The following is a 26678-nucleotide window of genomic DNA, read 5'->3' as shown; positions in this document are numbered from 1 at the left end:
TTAATATCTAGGCTTGTGGTTGTGGTGGGGACGGTGTGACGGCTGCCAATCGGGATGTCTCGTTTCGCGATGGTGGTGATGATGGTGATGTCTCCTCTTATCTCTGTTGTGTGGAGCGGGGTAAACATCGGAGACCACCAGTTCGGAACCATCTTTGGGAGCTTCTCTCTCATGTCTTCTATGCCCGTTCTTAGCACCGGCGGCTTCGTGAAGTTCTTCCCAGGCCTGCCGATAATATCTATTGAGGCCGCTTCGCGATTCTGACGACGATGAATCGAGTGAGGCAACTGTATTGCAGTCGGGGGACACATGGTGTCGGTACCGTTTACCGTCGTTGTGTTTCCTGCTGACGTATAAAATTAATTAATGCTTTCGTCATCAAAATATTTTAGATAAGGAATTAAGTTTGGGTTCCCTATTCCGTTTATTTACGTAATTCATCGTTTTGTTGAAAGTTTGAAAAATGATAATATGTACAGGTATATTGAAGAAATGGAGGAGGAGACGTGGAGGTCCAAATCTCAAACAAGGGAATACCGTAAAATAGTCAAACGAATTTTGAGGCGGATTCTGATAAATCTGCGCTTATATATATATATTGGCTCATTAGAAATTTTATATTATAAGTTTTATTACTTTTTTTAGTCAATAGGTACTAACTAATATTACATCATGCTATTTTTAATATGTACGATTTTATTTTTGTGTTACCCATACATTAGGAATTCTAAACATTTTTGAATATCATATCAAAAATTGACCGCTCCAGCGGGGTTCGAACCCGCGTCTCCGACTGACCGTGTCGGCGTTCTAGCCAATTAAGCTATGGAACGATGTAGCCCTAGCGGCTAAATAACATATACCTCGTCTTAATAAATCCTTTAGAGAAATATTTTTAAAATTTCAGTGATGAAAAAACTAATATTCTTTTTTGTTGTAAATTAATCAGTTCCTATATAGTCCGGTCTCAAATTAGACATGAAAATTTTTTGCGAAAAAACGAGTTATTTAAAAAATATATATATAACTAAGATCCGATGATAACTTCCTATTAGCTACTATTTATAAATAATAGCTAAAAGCCTTCATAATTTATTTAATAAGCATTGAATTGATAAATATAAAAAATATAAATGTGCGATAGTTTATGATATTAGATGCCTGCCGGAAAAGTCGGATGGGTGATTTCTTCAAGAAGATTGTGCTATATTATCGATAGTAGTAGTAAGCAAAGAGCATTTTAAGAATTATTATTTTCTGTAACGCTTAATTTTCTTTTATATCGTTCATCTTGAAAAGCGTGCTTGGTTTTGTGGTCGAGTGCACTTAAGTAAGATTGTTGTTTGGGGTTTTGTACATCTGTGCTTCAAAATACAACCGGATAGGAGAAGACGTGTCTCGTGAAAAAAATAATGCTTGTTGCTGGTGCATCGTGCTTCATGTGGTACGGAACGACACGGTGGCTGCTAACTGTTTTAGTATTAAGCATACGACTATATTATAAACATTTATTATTTATATTATGAAAACGTAATATAAATATAAAGTAGTAATAAATCTACTTTATCCATGACAAAATAATATAATTACAAATAGCTATATAATATTACGATATCCAAATATTATGCTAAAGTATATGACTTTAGCATGTACATGCTAGAAATGCATGTATGTGCTAGAAATGTATTTAGAATCAGCCACCATGTCAGCCGCGTGCGGGACCTTAAAATATAAACGCACTGGCTATAAAGGGTTGGAGAAATGTCCCGCTCGGTGTGTGTGTCGATGAGTGCGGGCAAATTCGCGTCTCCCAACTTGCTGGTCCGGAAACGGCAGAGCCAGCAACGTGTACCACCGAGATGGGAGTTCGCGGACCGGCACCTTTTCTCGCTTGCGATCCCCGCTAGTGGTCATTGTTTAATGTTTACTAGGTTTTCTATAGTTTATGAATTATGTCTGTCTATGTATATGTAGACATGATCAGAAAGAATATATCAGATTTTAAAAATTGAATATTTATGTTTTTTATACATCTACTTAGTTTTCGTTATATTAATTGTGTTTGTGGTTAAAAAAATCAATTTCTCGTATTTTGAGCATTTATATTTTAAGGTACTGTTTTACCTTGGGGCTGTCTATTCGCTATGTATCAAAGAGCTATAATTAAATGAAATCAATTCGGATATCCTTGCTGTTGTATACTGAAATCAAAAGTAAGATATTTAAAATAGGTTTCTCACCTTCTTACTAATATGACGATCGTTGTTATTATAGCGATAAGGAACACTAAGGCACCGAAAGCCGCTAAAGCCACAACTGCACCAATATTCAGGCGGGCTCCAAGTGTTTCCCTTCGGTCGCCGTCAACAGGCAGTGGTACGTTCACTCTCGGTGTCTGTTCAGCTCTGATATTATTACCACTACCAAAGATCTGAAAATATCACATATTTTTTGTTACAAACCTCATAATATTTCTTTCTTTTATTTATAAATTTACAATCATGATATATAGTGTATACCTGATTTTCTCTCGGGTGACTGGCTACGATTATATGAGGAACATGACTTGTTGGTGAGTCCTGGGAATCTGCAATTGTCACTTTTCTTGGTGGAGGTTTCTCGTATGCTTTCGTTGTAGGGCGGTCGGTTGTTGTAATTCTTGGTCGAATCTTTCGCGTAGTCTCGGTTGTGACAAATGGGTTCGGGGAAGAAATAGGACGGTGTGTTCTAGGCCTGGTAGGTAAAACTACACGAGGAGTCGTGTGCACAGGTGTAGGAGGAAGAGTCACGGGAGTAGAGCTCGGCGGTGGCGGTGTACTGGTCGTTGTTGTAGTAGTTGTCGTAGTGGTAGAAGTCACGCGCTCCTCGGCTGAGAATGTTACAAATTATTTTATTATTTATTTAAAATAATAGTACAAAATAAGATATTATAATTGTGTTCGTGTGTCATTTGTGTTATGATGATACGAAGCAAAAAAATATTGTAACAACATTTCAGACTTCTGAGTACGGATGATAAAAACTGAAAGAAATTAGATAGCTTTGACTAGCCCGTTGGCGCAGTTTGTAGTGAGCCTGCTTTCTGCTCCGAGGGTTGTGAGTTCGATTCCCACCCCGAGTCTGGGTGTAATATATATATTTATTTATATATTTATATATGTATTATTTATAAGTATGTTTATCGAAAAAAAAATGTAGCTATATATATACCAGTTGGCTGTTACTTATAACACAAGCATTAAGTTGCTTACTTTAGGAACAGACGACCGTGTGTGTATTGTGTAAATATTTATTTATTTATTTATTAACTTACGGTTGCAATGTGGAGCTAGTTTGTCCCATGAACCACTAGCTAGGCAATTTAATCTACGCGGTCCTTGTAAAGTAAATCCTTTAAAGCATGTGTACTCCGCAACTGCACCAAAAACTGAAGAGTTGTTCGAAATAGCAACGCGGCCATTTGGAATGTGAGGGGGCTCTTCGCATTGTACCACTAAAAAATTTATAATTTATGAATATTAAATCAAGTAATAGCTGATAGTTTTTAGTAGTTATCTCTGAACTGAACGTAACGAATACAGTAAAAAGTACACTTTTGAAAGTTAAATTTCACCTTCACAGTGTGGCGGTGGACCGTTCCATCTTTCGTCGATGTCGCATACGAGTCGAGAGCGGCCCACTATCTCGTATCCGGACTCACAGGCATACTGTACATGTGACAGGTAAGAAACAGAGCCATTGATCAGCTCATATGCTCCGTGGGTTATCTCCGCAGGAAAGCCGCATTCTATTCCTAATAAACCATAGTCGTTTATAGTCGTTTAATCTTATATATAAAATTCTTGTGTCACAATGTTAGTTAAAATACTCCTCCGAAACGGCTGGACCGATTTTTATGAAATTTTGTGTGTATATCGGGTAGGCCTGAGAATCGGCTAACATTATTTTTCAAAACTCTAAGTTATAGGGGGGGGGGGGGGGGGTATTAATAGGTTTAATAGCCTATATGACAAAGCAGCGTTTGCGGGGTCAGCTAGTAATAGTATATATTAATATGCACAACTTTTTTTATAAAAATCAGTCCAGCCCTTTTGGAGGAGTTTTGGTAAAAAAATCGAAAATTTTATATATAAGACTAGCTGTGCCGTATCAATCAAGTTTTTTATAGATATATATGTATTTGTGTGTGTATATGTATATGTATGTGTATGTGTATTTGTATGTGTATGTGTATGTGTATGTGTATGTAGATGTATATGTATATGTATGTGTATGTGTATATGTATATGTATGTGTATGTGAATATGTATATGTATATGTATGTATATAAGTATAATATATACATGTGTATGTTATATAACAGTTTTGCGCCCCATCCCACACCTAATTTAGTCCTATGCCCAAAGGTTGCCTGGAGCCGAAGTCCGCACACAATTAGACCGCATGGCAGCGGTACTAGAGTCCTTCGACGTTTAAAATTAATATGACTGATAAAGCTAGGGTAAAACCACGTTCACTCAGTGTCATCACTTTCAATGCAAACGGCCTTGGACCACAACTCGACTTAGTTTGTCAATTTTTGAGGGAATACCCGGTCGACGTCATGCTAGTGCAAGAGACTTTTCTCAAACCGGGTCATAGAGCACCTTATGTGCCTAATTATAATTTTGTTCGAAACGACAGAGTCACCGCACTCGGCGGCACTCTTATCTATTACAAAAAGTCGTTGCACTGCGTGCCGTTAGACCCTCCGCCGCTTAGCGAAATCGAAGCATCATTGTGTCGACTCAGTATGACGGGCCACCAGGCCATCACCATCGCGTCAGTTTATTTATCCCCCACTAAAAGATTGCTCGAGAGCGACATTAGGTCGCTACTCTCAACAGGTAGCGCGGTCCTTCTGGCCGGCGACCTAAATAGTAAACACCCCCGCTGGAACTCCCGCACGAGAAATAGCAGAGGAACAGAACTAGACAGACTGACGTCACTCCCCACTCTAAACATAGATGTCCTAGCGCCCATGACACCCACTCGCTATCCAGTTAGGGGAACAAATGACTCACCAGACGTGCTCGACATAGCTATCGTCAAGGGCGTAACACTCCAGTTACGCTCTATCGAGACACTATCAGAGCTAGACTCAGACCATCGCCCCGTCCTAATCCAGCTAGGACCAGATACGGATCTCCACCAACCTGTCAAAACAGTCATAGACTGGAAAAAGCTCGTATCAGAGCTTAGCTCCCTAGACTCAGATCACCTTGAAGGCATACCCGACACAATCGATTCGGTAGACGTAGCTAAAGCAGCCGCGTCAAAATTAACTTCTTTTATTAAAAATAAGATCGATGACTGCTCTCGGGAGATGCCAAACCGCCCGGGCGAGCGTTGGCAGCTCCCAGAGGAGTTAAGAGACCTCATTAGGCGTAAAAACGCACAAACCAGAGCCCATGACTCTTACCCGACTGACGACAATCGGAGGAAACTCCGTTCCCTACAGAGTGAGGTGAAAGCTCGCTTCGCAGACCTCAGGGATGACTACTACAGTAGACGTCTAGGAGAACTCACCCCGTCGCACACCGCTTACTGGTCGTGGGCGAAGAGACTCCATGGCGTCACCGTAGCCTCTACACCTCCCCTCATTAGGCCGAATCTCCCACCAGCCCTCGACGACCTGGACAAGGCCGAGTGCCTTGCGAGTAGTCTGGTGAGCCAATGCTCCCCAAGCACTGAGCCGTGCGATCCCATACACCTCTCGACGGTGGACGGGTTCGTCGAACGTAGGGCGGCTTCACCGCCATTCAACGAAACGCTTCCACCGACGACGGTGGAAGAAGTTGAATCGATCATTAAGGAACTCCACGCGAAAAAAGCCCCGGGTCCCGACCGAATCACCAACAAGATGCTCAAACGCCTTCCTCAGCAGCTTATCATGCTGCTCGTCATGATTTACAACGCCCTTCTGGCCGGTTGCTTGTTCCCCGATCAGTGGAAAGAGGCGACCGTGATAGGAATCCCCAAACCTGGAAAACCCAGGAACCTCCCTTCGAGCTATCGACCCATTAGTCTTCTCAAAACCCTCGGTAAGGTGTATGAGAAAATTATTCACACCCGCCTCAAGGCTGCCACGCAACAAATGCGTACTTCGCTCATTGACGAGCAATTCGGGTTTCGAGCCCATCACTCCTCAGTCCACCAGGTGCACCGCTTAACGGAGAACATCCTAAAAGGTTTCGCCACATCCCGTACTCACACCACGGGGGCTCTATTCTTCGATGTCGCTAAGGCATTCGACAAAGTCTGGCATAACGGCTTGATATACAAGCTCTATCAACTAGAACTGCCAGATAATCTCGTGCGCATCATACGAGAATTCTTGTCAAATCGAACCTTCAGATATTGGGTTGACGGCACTCTGTCTTCGCCCCGTCCTATTCGCGCCGGAGTCCCTCAGGGCTCGGTGCTTTCACCGCTTCTGTATTCGTTGTACACGAATGACATCCCGATTCCCAAAAATAAAGCCACCAAGCTGGCCCTATTCGCCGATGACACGGCCATCTTCACGACCGGCACCTCTGTCGAGGCTATAACTTCTCGACTCCAATCCGCGGCCACCGCCCTCGGCGAATGGTTTAGGAAATGGAGAATCGAAGTAAATCCCGAAAAGAGTGCAGCAGTGCACTTTGTTAAGCACATCAGACGCGTCTTCTGGACGAAAGGTCGACCCGGGAAAATAACCCTATTTGGCACCCCAATTCCTTGGCTAAAGGAAACAAAATACCTAGGCGTTATACTCGATAGTAAACTTACATTCAAAGCCCACATTAACCGGGTCCGAAACAGGGCAGCGTTCATATTAGGCCGACTGCACACACTGCTATGCGGGAGGAGTAAAATGTCTCTAAGAAATAAGACGACATTATACAAGGCCTGCATACGACCTATTATGACCTACGCGTGCCCCGTCTTCGCTCATGTGGAGCCAACCCTCATCCATAGGCTCCAAATCATTCAGAACAAGTTTCTACGCACGGCCACGTACTCGCCGGGGTACGTGCGTAATGTCGACTTACATCGCGACCTTAAGATCGATTCAATCGCGAAGCACCTCAAAATACTCGCTACAGCGTATTTTGAGAGAGCGCGCAGTCACCCAAATCCTCTTGTAGCAGAGGCTTGCAAATACGTAGGTAGAGGAAACTTACAGACCGTACAAAGGCGTCCCATGCACGTCTTAACCGACCCTGATGATAGGATCACGGCGCTTAACGCCATATACACCACCACACACAAGACACACACACACCGCCCCCGCCGGCGAGGGCGAGGTCCCCGCGTTCTGACAGCTCGCACGCGCCTAGGCGCGTAGCTGACCGTCCGTAAGCCGTCTCAGCGCTCCGCATAGCGCCTCCTCCACTCCGACGACGCTATAAGCCAAGGTGCGATGTCGCTAGGAGACACCCTTAGGGCGGGCGTTTTCCCCCCCCGAGCCCTCCCAGAGGGCTCCCATTCTTCCTTCGCGGCCGGCTTGCCTAAGTGCCCGGCCCCTCTCACCGGTGACGCTGTAAAGGCCGCTAGGGCCAACAGCACTCCACAATTCGAAAAAAAAAAAAAAAAAGTTTGCCTGGAAGAGATCGCTGAATTAGCGATAAGGCTGCCTGTTGCAACTAATGCAAATTCTATTTTTATATATCATTTGTAATACTGTTTAAATCTTGTGTGCGAAAGCGTAAATAAATAATTAAAATAAATAAATTTCTAAAATAAAACTAACCTAAGTTACTTCTTATTACATCAGCCATCTGCTAGTAAAAGTCCTGTCAAAATCGGTCCAGCCGTTTCTGAGATTAGCCGGAACAAACAGACAGACAGATAGAGAAAAATTGTAAAAAATGTTATTTTGGAATATGTACCGTGTATACTCCATATATCCATATGCATTTAGTAAAGAGCGGTTATTTTAATATTGCAAACAGACAGTCAAATTTTATTTATTTGTATAGATTAATTAACTACAAATATTTTCTTACTTTTGCAGACTGGTGGAAACTCATCGTAAAAGCCAGTGTCTAAGCATGTCCTCACGGTTGGACCGACGAGCAAATGGCCTTCATCGCAGGCATATTCAACAGTAGCTCCTACTTCAAAACTCTCCGTAGTTATCGTTGAATTTGGAGGCTGTTCCGGTCTACCACATGCTTTTGGTTCTGCGAACAAAATTGTAAACAGTCTTAATTGTGTTTGACGACATGAATTTGATACATTCAAAACAATCGCAAGAGCAAACTGTACCAAGCAAGATCGCATTGTAATAAATTCGCTTTGCAAAAATGTAAAATGAACTTACGGTGTTGACAAATATAGTTCAGTCTTGATTGACAATCAGTGTCAGCCCAAAGCCAACCCTTGCTGCCGTCGAATCTAGCGCAGCCTTCCGTGCCACCTGGAGCGTTCCAGAAGGAGACCGTCACGTCATTACCATTCACCCACTTCCAATTGTTTGGGTCTTGTGGGTCGCGGACCGCTCCCATCCAGTACTGACTGCTGCTATCACTCCTAGCAACCATAATTATGTTTTGCGTAAGTACGTATTTTCTGTCAATAAATACGACACAATCTAATCATAATTTATTTACATAATAAAGGTAGGTAAATTTGTTACTTCCATATTGAAATACATTTTTTTTTTTTGTAAAAGCTCTACTGCATTATGGTAAAATCATATATCAGTTCTTTCACAATATTATAGGTACTTAAAATATCAAATTTTCTTGGTTTGTTTTCAATTCGCATTTGCATTTAATAAGTCATGATGCAATCAATTCCTTTTAAATTGAAATATTTCAATGAAAGCAAAACAGTTAGTCGATAAACAGTACAATCAAGTTTCATATTCAATAAAAATATAAACAATAACATGGCTGATCATTTATGATGTACCTGATTTAATTACAAAATTTATGTTGATTGTCTAACTTGATAAAAGTTATAAATAAAACATCCATCAAGTATATATAATTTTTCTTGTTTAGAGATGATGTAAAGTAGGTACTTTTATTATTAATAGAGAGTAGTAAATCGAGGTTCAAGCTATAAGAACAATCCCGTTGCACAGTTTTCAATCATGCTAACGGGCTTAAACGTAACAGTCAAGTAGAAGACGAGACCAGAAATTGACTAAAATCACCTCGCTCTGCTTCGCGTAGCGGATCTGTAATAGATCATTCAACTAATAGGAACTTGTGCGCTGATTTTTTCAATAACTGTAACTCAATACTTACTAATGGATTGGATGGTAAATAGATTCAATATCCATATATAGTAAATAATAATATATATTATATATATATTTAAAGAAACAGCTAATTAATTCACAGTCTGCACAGTAATCAATGTTTACATTATTCATGTAAATTACTTAATTAATTCGATTTACACTCGTATGACATGAAGCCATAGATCAAGTAAGTAGTTTTTACTTCATCTATGCATGAAGCATAAAAGTATGTCTTTATCAGGATCACGACAAAATATCGTGACACGCTTATTAATTTACAGTACGAGTGTAGGTCTCATGTTTCACGTGTAAATTGTACACAACAAATTTAAGCATCGAAATAAGTTTTATTTTTATACAACAATAATGTAAACAGCACAAGTTGCCACACACCATCTTGCTTCATTTGTATTAGAGCTATCAATCATCATCACACAGAGACGCAAAGCTTGAAACATATTTAGTAGTTAAGATCAGCTCTTCCGTATGAAGTTGACATCAAATTCGCATTAACGTAGTACTGTGCAATAAAATTTTACTTTGAAGTCCAAATTGTCGTGTATTTGATTTTAATTCAACAATTTTAATATAAAAGCTGTGTAATTAAACAACAGATAAAGACATCGTTTAGAAAATATAAGTTTTTAAATAAGGTACAGTTAAATTCGCTTGGCAGTTATGTGTAACTATTGTGATGAAGTAACTTACCGATGTCTTCTCCAAAGTTCCCAACTGATAAAACCCTGCAGTGCCGGATTGCTTTCATCGACTAATGTTCCGCCCCTCGATCGACAAAATGCTAGGGAATCTCTAAAATTGGCAGGTTGTCGATTGTAGAAAATGTAGCATTTGCCATTGTAGGTAGCTGTGCTGCCAGGTGGCTGATCGCGAAATTGTGGGCATCTTTCTATCGGTAATGCTTGGTCGGTATAAACAAACGCTTCGCAAATAGACAGTTGACTGGGAGTAGATGATTCTAAGTGAACGCTAACGAAAGCCCCCGGCATGGGCGGATTGCAGGGCAGAAAAAGAGGTTGGCCTTCTTCAAGGAATCCAGTGAATCGGTTGCAAATTGGATTCGTCCCGAGATCTGGTCGATTGTTACCAACTCTCACAACCACCACAGCAGGCTTATTTACCCCTGAAAATATACCAACAGATATTAAACTAAATAGCTTTCAAGTGTGAAATTAAATATTACGACTAATGTTTGTTACTTTATCATTGTTAATTTGTGAAAAAATTTCGTATCTGGTCCAATAAAAATACATTGTTTTTATATAAATTGCGTGAGTGTGAATTTAAAAATTGTGTAATACATATTATGTGATTTTCGGCGTCTTTACATTGAATTTTACAAGCGTCAGAGTTTGTAATAAAAGTTATCTAACTATAAGAATAAGTAACTATTTTAGGGAAATTTATGACGTTCACATGACGGAACTTTCATAACGTCCTGAGTTTGTTCGGTTTTCTTATTACTTTCTCTGAAATGCAATTTGCAGTCACTGAGGCCTGTCCGCAAAGCATTTCATAATTCAATATTATTAAAATAATAACAATTGCGGATACTTCTATGTTTAGTTTACAAATTATTGTAGAAAGCGTCAAAGCCGTCTTGTATTTTCATTCGAGAATTTCTAGCAACTTGTTAAATGTTTATACGAGTACTTAATCTTACGTATGTGTAAACTAAATAAATAACTTATAGCTAAAATAGTATAGTTAATACAAATTTCTTGTTTTACTCCGGTCATTTTTATTTAAATATAACTATCAGAAATATACTTAGTACGTTATTATATCATTTTTTGAAAATGGTCAAAGCGTGTATGTCAATTAGTAAGTTAACGCTTCGCAGTGAATTTGAGCTTCGATGCACATATGGGTCGAGCAAGTTATACCGATCTTAGCGAACACGCAGAGAACAGTGAGCTCAGTGAAACGAAACGTATTACGCTTATTAAGCAGCTGCTGCTATAAATGACTTATTTAACCTTAGCTTTAGTTTGAAAAGTTTAAATACCATAATGTTTTAAAATTCATGTCTATCTATATTCAGTAAAATACTGAAGTATTTTATTATTAAGTCATGTTTGTTTTATGCTAACTAGGTAAGAACATTGTTGTTTTTTATTTCTTTAATACGCATCTGTTAATTTCGCTTAGACAGAAAATAAACTGGTAGAATAAATAAGCTGTTACCTCTTTTAGAGATAAGTTCGCCCTTACTAACTGCCATTGTACTAATATTTTTGTAAGTATGTGTCTTTTAATTGCAATAAAATAATAGATAAATATACCCATATATATATATATATATATATATATATATATATATATATATATATATATATATATATATATATACAGTAGTGATCACTCATTAAACGCTCAGTTAACAATATTAATTAATATTATTTCATCATTATCATCATCATCATTACAGCCTATACAGTCCACTGCTGGACATAGGCCTCCACAAGTTTACGCCAAAAATAACGTGAACTCATGTGTTTTGCCCATAGTCACCACGCTGATCAGGCGAGTTGGTGACCGCAGTACTGGCTTTGTCGCACCGAAGACGCTGCTGCCCGTCTTCGGTCTGTGTACTTCAAAGCCAGCAGTTGGATGGTTATCCCGCCATCGGTCGGCTTCTTAAGTTCCAAGATGGTTGTGGAACCTTGTTATCCCTTAGTCGCCTCTTACGACACCCACGGGAAGAGAGGGGGTGGCTAAATTCTTTAGTGCCGTAGCCACACAGCACTACAATATTATTTACAGCAACAATATTAAGTAAATATTAAAAATTTAACATTAAAACAGTACTTACCACAGCAGGGCTTCCCAAAATCTAGCCTAACGAGTTGCACCATATATGGCTCAAGAAGATTGACGTACCACCATGGGACTCTTTCTGATTTCGTAAGAGTGCATGTTTCACCGTTGAATGCAGCTGATGTACTTCCGTCGAGCGCTTTTTGTGGCACTCCACCTTCCTCCGTGGATATTTGCATCGGTGCCTTACCGGCCGCAACATTAAGAACTGTAAAATGTATATATGTTATTATTGTTTTCAATATAAAACTGCAAAAAAAGTAGTTAGATTTTTATATGTGTCTATGTGTACACTCTCCGTATCCGCGCTACTTTGGCACTGTTGGAAGCATTAAATCTGAGTAAATAAAAATAGATATATGTTGTATGTCCAGTAGACCTTTATATTATTATTTAAAAAAAAAAAGAATTAAAAAAAAATCAATCAGTCTGACGCCAGAAAATGCCACTGTAATGAAAAAATTCCGATCGACAAATTGTATACAAAACACGATTTCTTAGAATGATACAATCGATAATTTATAAATTTCGACTAATGTCAAAAAAGATACTTAAAATTGATGTTTATTTGCTGTAATTAAATCTTTTTTTAAAGTCTGACGTAGTAAATCATAATAATTTAATGTGAAATTGAGTAATATAAATAAAAGAAAATAGTATAAGAACTATGACGAGAGTGATTTTATTTTGAAATAAAAGTAAATTATAGTACTTTTGTATTTTTTTTTTATGTCACTAGGTCGGCAAACAAGCGTACGGCTCACCTGATGGCAAGCGATTACCGTAGCCTATAGACGCCTACAACACCAGAAGCATCGCAAGCGCGCTGCCGACCCAATCCCCAACCCCCCCCCCCCCCAGGAGCTCTGGTCACCTTACTCACCAACAGGAACACAATACTGCTTGAAAACCGTATTATTTTGCTGTGATCTTCTGTAAGGTCGAGGTACTACCCCAGTCGGGCTGCTTCATATTTTGAGCAGGAAATTCCTGCTGTGCCCTACCTCAGTTAATTACCTACCACTAACCTACCTCAGTTAAAGCTATTCAGTTAACATTGTCAAGCACATTCGTTTTAGGTATACGATATAATATATGGAAAATCTATTAGAATGCAACGTGTTATAAACTGGCGTCCTTCCGTTTAGTAAGCACAGCTCATTCCTGCGTAACTTTGAAATCGACAATATTGAGGAGGATTGAGGAAAAAAATTGAGATGATATCGGAAAATTGGCTATAATAACCGACTTAACAGTAAAACTTAGGTTATTAGTACGACTCTAACGTACACTGGTAATGTTATAAATAAAAATTATTTAATAATTAATTTTATTAATTTTATTAAAGCGTTATTAAGCGTTACAATATCGATTCTGATATCACAGTTAAATGGATGGACGTCATTTTAATAAACACGTTGTGATAATAGGTACAATGTAATAGATTTTTAATTTATCTTAGAATACGTATCTTGAGTAAAGTGAAATAAGCCCACATACTGGATGTCACATCTTTCACGCTCTACATACAAGTGTAACCTTGCATTTGACGTGACAACTTGCTAAGTAGGAGTGCGGTCGCGGTTGCTCGCACGCTTCTCTGATATATCGACACCTGTGCTTGTTGACCTGACTGGTCAAACTCAGTATCGTATGATCCCATTGAACCGTTAAAGAGACAGAAAGAGACACTGAACAAGGTCAATCATTGGAAATGTAATTAAAAGTAAGATTTGGAATTTTAAAAATGTATCACAAATAATATTATTTGAAACGGTTATAACTATAATAAAATATCCCTCAGTGTCGAATTTAAGTATTTACGTCCTAAACGAGTTTAATTAACGAATAAGTTACAGTTGCATTTTAATGTATATGCATAGAGTGCCATTTAAATATTTTTTTAAGTGAAGTTTAGAAGTTTACTGACTTCTTAAAGAATGAGTCTTAACCAAACGTGATAATTTTATTAGTAAATCCTACAGTAACGTATATCATTCTTTATACTATTCAAATGTAATTAAGCTTAAAAAAAAAAACCAGAAACATAGAGCTACGTAAAATAATTTGTTATAATAGACTTCTTGCTAGATGTGCAGAGTGGTGTACGTTTCGTACTCTAGTGTCTCTGAAGCAGCTGGCGAGTGCCGTTAGCACGATGACCGTGACAGATAAATTTGCATGCAATTATCGATATATCGCTATAGACTTTATTACGACTTTGAGTTCAGTGTCTTTTACTCGTCTAAACCGTTAAAAATTATCATAGCCACTTAAAGATGCAATTAAGATAATATACTTATTAGCATTAGAGCTCTTGAGATTTAAAATTGACGACTTTCTAATCTATACATATGGTAGGAAAATCAAAACTGTACATTGAATATGTTTTTTAAAGAATACTTGGGGTGTGATCTACAATCATACCAAAGCCAAAAATATAGTTTTTAGAATTTTTGTCTGTTTGTCTTTATGTATGTTCGGGATAAACTCAAAAAGTACTGCATGGATCTACTTTAAATTTGGCACAAATATTATTAAGAAGTCGGGTCAACATATAGGCTACATATTATCACGCTATCACCTACGGGGAACGAGCAGTGAACCTTTATTTCTTCAACGTATTCTGTTACGTGTAATCTAACGACGCATATTTGAATGTTGTTTTTATTATGTTAATACGAGTAACCATACTATAAGTTCACACTATAAATAAAGACATTCTGTTGTATATTTAGTATCAGCATTGCACCCGTGCGAAGGCGGGTCGCTAGTAAATATAAATATATAAATATTTCTATATAACGATGTACATAAATATTTAAAAGATCTTATGTTGTCATTTCTTATCCTTTTTTTACGGCGCGTGGGCGCCAGAGGGTTATGTCAGACTCCTACTGACTAAAAAACCACCACGTTTGAGCAGTCGTTCGCCTGGGTGGGGCGAGATGGGATCGCGCTAGCATTCGCCACCTCGCCCCGGATTCACTTCTTATCCTAAAACAACATGAAATAGATGGTACTAACACGAGCTACAATATTTTATTATGAATAATTCTTCTTTACGTGTGTTTGTCACCTAACTATCTACTCCTAAACGGCTGGACCGATTCGGTTTCATTTCTTGTGTTTATTTCAATGGGTTCACGGGTGGTATGAACGCAAAATTGGATCGGGTGAGCTAAGCTCGGTCATGAACTATATATAATAAATGTAAAGGTTTTTTTTTTTCTTTTGTTTGAGAAACATTGCGCTAGGATCATTATTCTACAATTTACACAAAGACAAGTTACAGGTGTTACAGTTTAACGTTTTAAGTATAGACTTTTTAAATTTTTTATGGCCTATATATATTATAGTAATTAAAAGTAATATTAATTTATACTATACAACTTGTACAAGTATCACTTATTATATAATTAATATGAATAAAGGTACAATTCAAAAGTTTTGTAGCAATTTACCTTAAAAACTACATATTTGCCAAAAAAAACTAACGTATATTTTACATTGAAAGATGATATTGTACTCTACAACAGAAGATACTTCAGTTGAATCTAGCCTACTTCTTCGACTTGTATTACTTGTCACTGTTGTTCTTGTTGTGTTGTTTAATAAATAGTTGTTGGCTAAGTGACATAAGTAAATATAAAGAAAATTTCAATAAAAAGACTGTTTGATATTCCACCTTTTTAACTAATATCAGTAGGTATTTGCAGCTATATACCAAATATTGTTTTGGTCAAATCAAATTTCAGTTTTGTGTTTTTCAGTAGCTTTAAACGTGAAATTATACGACATCCATCGACCAATCATCAATCAACAATCTATCCAATGATTAGTACATACAACTGTAGATTTACTCACCTACGCATCTAAGCATCTATCCTCACGATTCTCAGGTTACATACCTATAGTAAACGTTATACTGATAATGGAAAGAAATATCATTTAGTATAATGAATTTTATACTGCTGATATGGCATACTTTAGAATCTATTGACTGATGGTCAAATTCTTTTCGACATCAAAATAAATGAAATATGTAAATTATATAGCATTAACTTTTATTTTTAAATATTTATTATCTTGTTGATCAAAAAACATAATGGAAATAATAAACTTTTAACATTCTTAGAAATGCGTAGGTGTTAGTGTAACCCCATATATATGTATACTTAACGGCGAGTATATAAGTATGTCAGATGTTTAACGGTGACACAGACCGGCTCGCTGCGTCACCGACACTCGATCGTCGATAGGCTAAAAGATATCGATAAAGACGATTCCGAACGTAATCTACACCTCTAGCATTCTTGATTACATTGTGACCTCTCGACGGTGCTTTCGTGCTTTCTATTAACCTTAAAAGTCTTTTAAGTATATGTTTAAATGTAAGAATAGCTTTAAACTTAATGGGTTCAGTTTTGCCAGCAAACGAATAGAACCAACTTCAATTACATCGACAAGTAATACAACGTAAGTAGACGAAAAAAATTGACAAACGCACTAGTCGCCACTACGATTTTCGAAAGTACCCCTCGATTTCTCTGGTATGCCATCATCAGATTCTGGTTTCCTTATCTATACTACCATTAGGATACCTCCTTACAAAAAAAAAGAATCAGCATAATCGGTTCATATACGACGAAGATAACCGCGAACACACATAAAAAAATATATGCGGCCGAATGGAGAAACCTCCTCCTTTTTTGAAGTCGGTTAAGAATAAATAGATTCTTATATAAAGTCGAACTAAATTTCTGAAGTAAATACCCGCGTGGGGTAGCACTTATTGGTAGGGGAAAATCTTACAGATTCGCGTCACCGACATGCTCATGACTGGCGCACGCGCAGCGGCTGTGCTATGCGCGTTAGACGCTTTTTGGAAGGGTGAAATCTTGTGTGTTCGCGTCACCGACATGCTTATAGCAGTATATCTGTAGCGATACAGCTGACGTATTATGCAAAATTAGTGCTGTGTATATCTTATAAGTGAAATTGAATGCATTTAATGAAAAGTTCAATGTGTATATACTGCATTGCACTATCTACATACACATCGTATTTTTAAGAGCTACATTTTGTTTAAAAACGTGTGTTTTGATTTTCATATGACCAACAAAACTAAGTTCAGTCAAACAAATTTGAGATTATAAAGAAGGATGTCAATGACCATTGAATATATATTAATTGCGAACTTAAATTTCAAATTTAAAACTCTATTTATTTTATTTCAATAAAATACTTATACTTCGAGTTGCTAACGTTAAGAACGAATTAAATATAAATAATTTTCTCTAATTGTCACTAAAAAGGTAAGCAAGCTATCAAAACGTAAGATCTCAGAATAGAAATGTGCGGCCATCGACTTGCTTCGTCGAAACTAGTTTTATCGTATATGGGTCAAGAAGTCGGACAATGGCCGCAGCTGCTGCTTCAACACCTGTTCAATGCAAAAAAAAAAAAAAACCGGAGTATACATCGTCTCGTCGGACATGTGTGGTGATTGTTATAATAGACGAAAGGCGCGCTGATACACTTGATAAAGAAATCTTGAGATCTTGAGAGAGATATATCAATTTTTTTAATTCCTAAAATACAAATGATAATGAAATTTTTTTGGTCCAATAAATAATTTATTATTAAAAAATTTTTTAACTAAAACTACGTACCTTTTGTTTTATGTCTTTTTTGTTTTTAATACAAAACAAGAGTAAATAAATATCTATTACAATACGAAAACAGAGCAATGAAATTATATTTTATGTTTACATAGTGTTACAGACTTACAGCCTTGGCTTCCTTCTTTACTATTACATTCATATCACAATCAAATCATGGACAAATTCATTTTGGTATTTAATTCCTTTTTTTTAGTCAGCATTTCACCCAACTAGTGAAATTCGTTGGTAAGAATTATACAATATCAATAAAGGAGACGCTTACTTAACGTTTAATAGATCTAGTAATCGCCCAGTGGTCAAAATTCGCCCATAAATTAATTATAATTATAAGTTAATTTTTACTTTTATTTTGTCACCAAATTATCCCGCTTGTTAAACGAGTTCCTAGAGGAGCGAGGATGTCTCTAGCTAGATCTCTATCATCTGTAATTAAAAAATGTATTTCGGACACTGAGACCGAAAAACTTGATGTCACTTTGAAAAATTCATTTGAAAATTTTTTAAATTGATCTTTTGATGAAAATTCGTGGACCCAAGCTACTTTACCAATTAGAGATGGTGGTATCGGCGTGACAAAAATTTCTAGTGTCGCTCTTCCTGGGTTTCTTGCTTCTGTGCATAGTATCAAGGGTTTATGTTCTGACATCTTAAAATCTAATTCAGTCCAAATTACAAATGCCACAGATGCAATAGAAAACTGGAAGTTAATATGTCCTAATGGCGATATCCCGAAGGACGTTACAAAACAAAAGCTTTGGGATATACCAATAGTTCACAATACTCATATAAGTTTAACGCAAAATTTTACAAGTGATAAAAACCGTGCCAGACGTGTCAGCTGTGTCAAATAAAGAGTGAGATCACTGGTTACACGTAATGCCATCAAAAAATCTTGGGACACTTTTAGATAATGAAAGTTTTAGAATTGCTCTCGGTCTCCGGTTGGGAGCTCCACTGTGCTTTGAACACAGATTTCCGTGCGGAAAAGAGGTTGATTCTTTCAGACTACACGCCTTTCTTGTATCAAGAGTTCAGGTTTCCCGCCACGGCTCCCTAAACGATAACATAAAAAGAGCTCTTGCCACCATCGACGTTCCTGCTCTTATCGAGCCTACTGGACTTAGCAGCAATGATGGCAAGAGACCTGATGGATTGACGTTGGTTCCCTGGGAAAGGGGACGGGCATTTTTGTGGGACGCAACCTGCGTTGACACACTTGTTCCGACTCATATCAAGGAAACAGGCTTAAAAGCGGGAGCACCAGCGGAAAAAGCTGAAACGACTAAACGGCACAAATATTCGTCACTAATTCCAAATTACATATTTGTGCCGTTTGCAGTCGAAACACCTCGAGTCGAACCTTGGAGTAGCAGTGCTAAAAAAAATTTAAATGAGATAACTCCTCGCCTTATTGCCTCCACTGGTGACAAGAGGGCTGGTGCTATTTTTGCCCAAAGAATCAGCATAGCGATTCAACGGGGAAATACTGCCAGCATTCTTGGCACAATTCCACGCGGACATGATTTATACCAAAACTATCTGTAAATGTTAAGTTCTTAAGTTGCAAAATTTCACACTTCTCCGTCTGACGACTGAATTTGTAGAATATCAGTAGTAACAGAAACAACTATTATGGAACCAATGAATATCAATGGAACAGTGGTATCTGTGCTCTGTAGGAACTGTGTATGGTTTATTAAAAGTTAGTAATAACATTTTTATTAAAAAAAAAATTAGTTATACATTATTTACATATAGATTTATCTATTCGAGCTTTACCTATTCAAAGTCTTCAACAAACACGGTATAAGTAAAATAAGTTAGTAATTTAATGAAACAACTTTTTTCGGATTTTATCGCGGTTTATTATTAACTTTTGATTCCCGACGTTTCGGATACTTTACAGCAACCATGGTCACGGGAGGACTGTTGACTGAAAAAGTTGTTTCATTAAATGAGTAAAATTCGCGTAAACATTAGAAAACAATATAAGTTAGTATTGCCAATTTATCGTTCCCATAAAGAAATAATAGTTGTTTTTATTGTTCTAATTTTTTATAGACGAATAAAATTTGCTTTAAAATTTTAATTTGTTCGAATTTTCTTATCCTTTTAGTGCATACATATTTATTTATTTTTTATTTAATTTTTTTATTTATTTATCAATATTGTATATATACTGTATTGTATTATATTATATATGTACTGTATCTGCGGTTTCTTCATACGATATAAATATGATGTATTTATTTATTTATTTATTTATTTAATATTTGGGAAACAAACAGATATACATAATAAAAAAATATTAACACAAATTAATTTTACAAAATCCAGCAAAGTTTCCACCAATTATATAAGTGAAATATGAAGTCATAATTAATACGTTGTATTTTGAGATAACTGAAACTTACTTAGTCTTAAAATCAAACACAACATCTTCGAATTTCACTGTCAACATTCGTACAGTAAGTACGAAGGCGAAAAATATTGCACATCGACCTTTATAAAGAGACAATCGTCTAATTCCGACTTTGTTGAGCGTTATGGTACACGTTCCTCCACTCCAGACCTTTATTATATGGTGGACAAAATGTATATAATTTATTAGTAGAGTAATTAGGGGTAACCGTGCGCAGTGGGTAAGTGAGCGCACTGTGTATATCTTTGGAATGGGGTGCGCGGGAGGGGTGGTTTGTTTGGGTGAAACAAGGACGCTGGAGTGTCAAACTAGTTGTGACATGACATTGCGCAGCGTGACGTTTTATTTACTTATTATCCATTTTTAACTAAATTTATCAGTTTCATTGTTAATTTTTCGTATTTTTGAAACTCGTGTCGCGTCTTAGTTTTAAATCCAGTAAAGGTAAGTCATATTTTGCATGATAATAAGCATATTCTTGTAGATTTGTGAAAAAAAACATTGAGGTTATGTTTGCTGCCAAAATCCTTTATCAACATTTATTTGTATTTTGGCTTCCTGGGGTAAGTGTGCGCGGGTAAGTGTGCGCAAGCGTACACTTACCCGCGCATTAGTAAATTTTTAGATGGCATAACACCTAAGTTGATTAACAGATAAAATTCTAATTACGCCTCTTGAAGGTGCTTATGTATTTTGATTTTTTAATGTTGCAGATTTTATCATAATGCCATGAACATATATTAGGAACAAACGTGAACTAGCACCAGTGACAGAACAACAACTTGCTAGGGCTAAAGAACTTATCCGAAATGGAAAAAGCAAGCGAGTTCCTGCTGCTGCCATAGGTATAAGTGAATCCAGTTTGCGCAAGAGGCTTAAACTGGATAAACCCGCATACTCAATGGATCGTTTTATGTAAACAATCAACAGTGAACAAGAGAAAGAGTTTGTTGTTCATTGTAAGAAAATTGATGAAAGATTTTTTGGATTTACCATAAATGATTTAAGGAGATTGGCATAGGAATACGCTTCTGCGAATAGTATTGATAACAGATTTGATCATCATCATCATCATCATTCCAGCCTATTGCAGTCCACTGCTGGACATTGGCCTCCACAAGTTCGCGCCAAAAATGCGCGTTTTGCATGTGCGCTGCCCATAGTCACCACGCTGGGCAGGCGGGTTGGTGACCACAGGGCTGGCTTTGTCGCACCGAAGACGCTGCTGCCCGTCTTCGGCCTGTGTGTTTCAAAGCCAGCGGTTAGATTGTTATCCCGCCATCGGTCGGCTTCTTAAGTTCCAAGGTGGTAGTGGAACCTTGTTATCCCTTAGTCGCCTCTTACGATACCCACGGGAAGAGAGGGGCTGGCTATATGCTTTGGAGCCGTAGCCACACAGCACACAGATTTAATTATTCTTCAAAAATGGCAGGGCGTGACTGGGTTGCATGTTAATTAAAACGCCACTGTCCACTTTGTCAAGAAAAATACAAAGATCCACCAACAGAGGAATGGATCAAAAGGAATGAATGGTGGCACGAACAGTGCACTGCTTATGAAAGAGGCGTTTTTGAATGTGATAATTGTATTGAAAATTAATGATGTTCGAGTATTGTAGTTTTTAAGAAAAAATATATTGATTCTCTTCACTAAATAACTACTGGCTGTGGCAACAATCTTGATTTCCAAAAATTTAATAATAAGAAATAATAGTCGTTTGTTTTTGTTGTTATTCGTTGAAACTAGTTTTAATTGGATTGTTGTTAATGACCTTTATTTAGTGAAAAATAAATGTTACGTTATAAGGTTTAACGTTACTGAACTCTGTGATTAAGATAAATATGATTGATCTCGAAAAAATATTCTAAATTAAATTACCTTGCGACTGAAAATGCAGACTGAATTAATAATAGGATCTTCCAGAAAATATTGTCACCAATTTTATTTTATTTTTTGTAATTGTTTGTGTGTTTTTCTGCAGAATGCGTTTCCTTACCCCATACGCGTTCACTTACCCCATAGTGATGCGCACAGTTACCCGCAATATGGGTCAAGTGAACGCATTCCGATTTTTTCTCTTTAAATGTTTGTTGCAAAAAGAATTACTTTAAATTTGTTTAATTTTTAATTTCCATTTATAGACTAATAAATGCTCTTTTTAAAGATAAACTTTTTATTTCTTTATCTTTAATATTTAAGACACAGTATCGTATGAAAGGCAAAAGTGCGCACAGTTGCCCCGAATGACTCTAATAGTGTGTGCAGGCCACTATAAATGATTCTAACTTTAGATATTTTCATAACTCACTGATCACCTTACTCTATTATATGTCACTCTAAATACTATAACGGTGCTGTCTAGAGCTAGGAGCTGTAAGACACTTATGATTTGCTTGTATTGATTGATATTTTGTTTATAAAAAAAAATACACTTACTTAAGTCTCCCTTTTTTCAGAGTGCTGAACTTAATTGCAGTAAAGTTTGTTATAGTACTGATTTCGTGTATGATATTATTGTTCAAAGTTTTTGAAATTCCAGTGGCATTTGCAAACTCGCTCTTGAACCATTTTAAAATAACTAGCTGACCCCGCAAACGTTCTTTTGCCGTATACGTTATTAAACCCCCTTAGCCCCCACCCCCTTATAACTTAGGGGTATGAAAAATAGATGTTGGCCGATTCTCAGACCTACCCAATATGCACACAAAATTTCATGAAAACCGGTCCAGCCGTTTCGGAGGAGTATTGTAACTAACACTGTGACACAAGAATTTTATATATAAGATTTACGTTGCGAACGTGTAAAAGATATATGTTTTATATATCTTAATCTATACTAATCTATGTTAATATTAACTTTGTTTAAACGCGCTAATCTCAGTAACTGGTTCAAATTGAAAAATGCCTCTGAGTTGGTCAGCCTATTTAAAGAAGAAGGTTATACTTTAAGAAGAAGGACGGCTATTTTTTTCCTCAAATCAGCGCGGATGAAACCGCGGGACATAAGCTAATTGTATATATTTTGTAAATCAGAAAACAAGGAAGGTCTGGGGTCTAGGATCTTGGATTATAACGCGCTACGAAGTCAAAATTAGCTGATTCTCTTTCCAAATAAAAGAAAAAAAATCTTTCCAAAGTCGATATGCATTATTTATAGCCGGGCATTGTACATCGTTTTTATTTTTGCTTAGATTCGTTTTTATTTTAGCTTTGCTTGTTGAAATACCTCATGCTTCCGATAAATGTTGTTTTGCAATGGAGGTGTTAAATATTGTTCTGTAGTCAAATTTCCCAATTTCATGGTATTGCATTTAGACTTTAGATTTCTTATGTACAATAACTAAGAACTATAGAATTACTCTTTAATATAATTAAATAGACGTTTGCATGGGATACTATTTACTTGATAAAAATAGTTTGCTAATTTTGCGAAATTACCGCTTGAGCAGCATTTACTCACAATGATTTTTTTTTACATTCCTAAGATTGATTTTTGTGCATTTTACTATACTTACTGATTAATGTTAAGTATGTGATATTTATTTTGTGGACAATTCTCGTTTAACTGCTAACACACACTGAATTAGATTACAGTCCTTTATTTGCATTTACTTTCTACACTTTTGTGTTAGTTATCTCACGTTAATTTTAATTACATAAATTGTAATTACAATAATTTTTGCTAGAGGATTAGAACGAGATGCAGACTAACATAAATAATGATAGTAATAAGTGACTTAAACATATTTTTGCTGACTTTTTAACACAAACGTTAAACGTAAACAGTAAGTACATACTGTAGCATTGATAGTGTTAAAATTAACAGACAGACAGACTCTACTGAAAGTCGTAGCTATGTAAATAATAAATATTTAAAGTTTATTGTATTTTTTTCACACATTCCGTAACATAGCAATCATTACATACCGTTTTTTATTGTATGCAGAAAAAGTGGTAAAGTGTATTTCCAAACTATTATTTTTTTTTTCATTTGTAATAATCAACAGTAAGGACTTCAATATGGAATTAAACGTGATCTATTTAACGCAATAGAGTAAGCATAGCGATAGTTACAAAGGCCGTTCGTGTATGGCAACTTTTCCGAACAGAGAGAGCCGTGGGAGTGATCTACAATGAATCTTCCGCTTTTTCGACTCCATTCACGGCTCATGTGAAGTGATTTCTCGACGAAGAAAGTAAAAGTGGGTCAGCAGAAGCGGCGTCTTCGTGCGGAAATCGTAGAGCAAGCACGATGTGATTATGGCGCTTCTCGTAATACCTCAATTTAAAATAGATAAAAATGTGGCTACGAGTGTTAATACCAATTCGTTAACATATTTAGTTATACTTCCTTTATTCTTATTTACGATTATTTTGTGAATTATTCTTTATTTTATAAGCACAATTTTAAGTTAAATTTACCTAGTAGTATTATTACTACCTTATAAAATACGAAAAAATAAATAAAAATACTTGTATAAGTAGATAATAAATTTGCATATACTCACACAAAATAATACCTTATTAATATTATGTACCGTTTTATAATAATTTTAAAACTTAGGTACTGTAGAATCAACGTACGTATTTCTTTTCTACATGCATCAGTTTTTTGTTTGTTATAATTGACTAAATATTCGACAGTTTTAAAAGTAGGCCCACATTTACACAGATACAGAGGTAGTTGTGTAACGATTGACGAGATTATTCATAGTTAAGTCAATTTGTATAAAAAAGATTTAAGTAATCTGTCAGCTATATCATCTTTTTAAGTTATTTAAAATGCGAGAGAACTAGCTCTAATATATAAGTCACAGATTTGTTTCTACGGTCTTTGACGGTTCTATAGATTTTTGTAACATACTCACTCATATACATGAAATCGTTTTATACTTTTTATTCAAATCAATTGTCAAGATTGCAAATGAAAGAAAAAACCAAACGAAGGAGTGTAGTTCTACGACAACGTACAACGTAGGTGACAGTAATTTTGTAGAACTATGTGACCCATTTCACAGTACAATTTTTTATTAAGCTGCATATAAATATCACCTGGTTATTAATTATTTTTACGAAAACGTTATTTGGACATATTCGGAGTGAAGGACGCTTCAAATAAACCATCGATTTTGTAGCACACTATTTTTCAGTGTTTTTTATCCAAATATCTTAATATTCACACAAAAAAACGTACTGTTATTGAGACAAATTTGACACGTCACCGATTCAACATGTTTTAATTCCACCCAACAATAGCTACCCGTTCGGATGATAATAAGAAAAATAATATACTAAATAAGCTCAATAAAAGATTCATGTTAAGTACGGAAATAAAAAATCTATAAAACCCATCATTATTAACAATGATATTCTAAAGGTCTTTGAAACTTTAAAACAAAGAAACTCGATAATATTGAATTATTTAAGTGTAAAAATTTTTTAATAAATAACAATCATTGAGGTAATCATCTATTCGAAATTGGCGCTTTGATAAGAAAAACTGGCTTTTCTATTTGATTTCACTTTTTTTGTGGTCAGTAATGAGTTAATGACTATGAAAGAGTTATTCAAGGAAAATTTTTACCACCATTAAATCTTTACTTCTCTAGGGTACGGTTTTAGCTTTTCGTAACTTTAATAAGTAATGTAAATTATTTTATGAAGAATGCATAAGTATTAAAAAAAGTATTTTCATAAAAATAACTATTGCTCTTATTTTTTATTTTATTTATTTATTTATTTAGGATCACCAGTAATTGTTAATACTAATTACACAATAACGTAAACGTAATCCTAATAAATACTACACAGTGTTACAATTTCTTAAGGTGAACACCACATGCAAAAAGAAGCCTTACATTCCAATATTAAAAAAAATATATTTAAAAAAAACTTTTGCGGGTTACTTTTTCAAAATATTCGAAGGTATCTCAGAATATCTAGGTACATAAGCAAATTATATTTTGTGTTTAATGTAAAGTAAGTCTATTTATGTTTTTATTATATATATAACTTACCACAAAAAGGTATGCCATCGGGAGTCCATTTTCCGTTCGTATCACAGAGTCTTCTAGAGGGACCTAGAAGTTCAAACCCTCGCTCACACGTGTATGTAGCCACGGTTCCCTCCGACATAACTTCGTCGGAAAATGTTACTCGTGAGTGTGCCGGCGCTCCAGGAAAACGGCATGACGCTGTTACGTGGCCTGCAATGAAGAATTATAAGTAAAGTTATCTTGTTTTAATTTTTTGTGTTTGTTGTATCTACTAATAAAGTTTGTTATAAATAAAATTTCTTAATTGTATATATTTATTAACTTATTTGTTTAATATTTTTCCAATGTAATTAATTACTTGGTAAAAGTAATTCGTGCTTACAAAAGAGGACAATATCAATATATTGACACTTTTATATAGACTTAATGTTTTGAAAGATATATGACAAGCTTAGCAT

At 36.1% G+C, this 26678-nt stretch overlaps 1 protein-coding gene across 1 annotated transcript; it reads right to left on the bottom strand.

Annotated features, from left to right (window-relative positions):
• Window positions 1–26678, bottom strand: LOC123668790 (CUB and sushi domain-containing protein 3). Its single transcript, XM_045602482.1, has 11 exons — window positions 26672–26678; window positions 26242–26430; window positions 12111–12323; window positions 9986–10418; window positions 8348–8556; window positions 8031–8207; window positions 3614–3793; window positions 3314–3493; window positions 2520–2869; window positions 2241–2431; window positions 1–346 (listed from the first exon to the last, which is right to left on the bottom strand). The coding sequence occupies exons 1-11, from the start codon at window positions 26676–26678 to the stop codon at window positions 1–3; spliced, it is 2475 nt and encodes an 824-aa protein (XP_045458438.1).

This window comes from Melitaea cinxia, chromosome Z (genome assembly GCF_905220565.1).
Source record: "Melitaea cinxia chromosome Z, ilMelCinx1.1, whole genome shotgun sequence".
NCBI classification, from domain to species: domain Eukaryota; kingdom Metazoa; phylum Arthropoda; class Insecta; order Lepidoptera; family Nymphalidae; genus Melitaea; species Melitaea cinxia.
The sequence above is the reverse complement of the archived record's forward strand: the minus strand, read 5'-3'. Positions and strand labels throughout refer to the sequence as shown.

Coding starts and splice junctions, on each gene's coding strand:
- LOC123668790 (XM_045602482.1), bottom strand. Junction 3,494..3,613: donor TCCACCGCCACACTGTGAAG/GTGAAATTTAAC, acceptor TAAATTTTTTAG/TGGTACAATGCGAAGAGCCC. Junction 347..2,240: donor ATCGTCATATTAGTAAGAAG/GTGAGAAACCTA, acceptor TTTATACGTCAG/CAGGAAACACAACGACGGTA.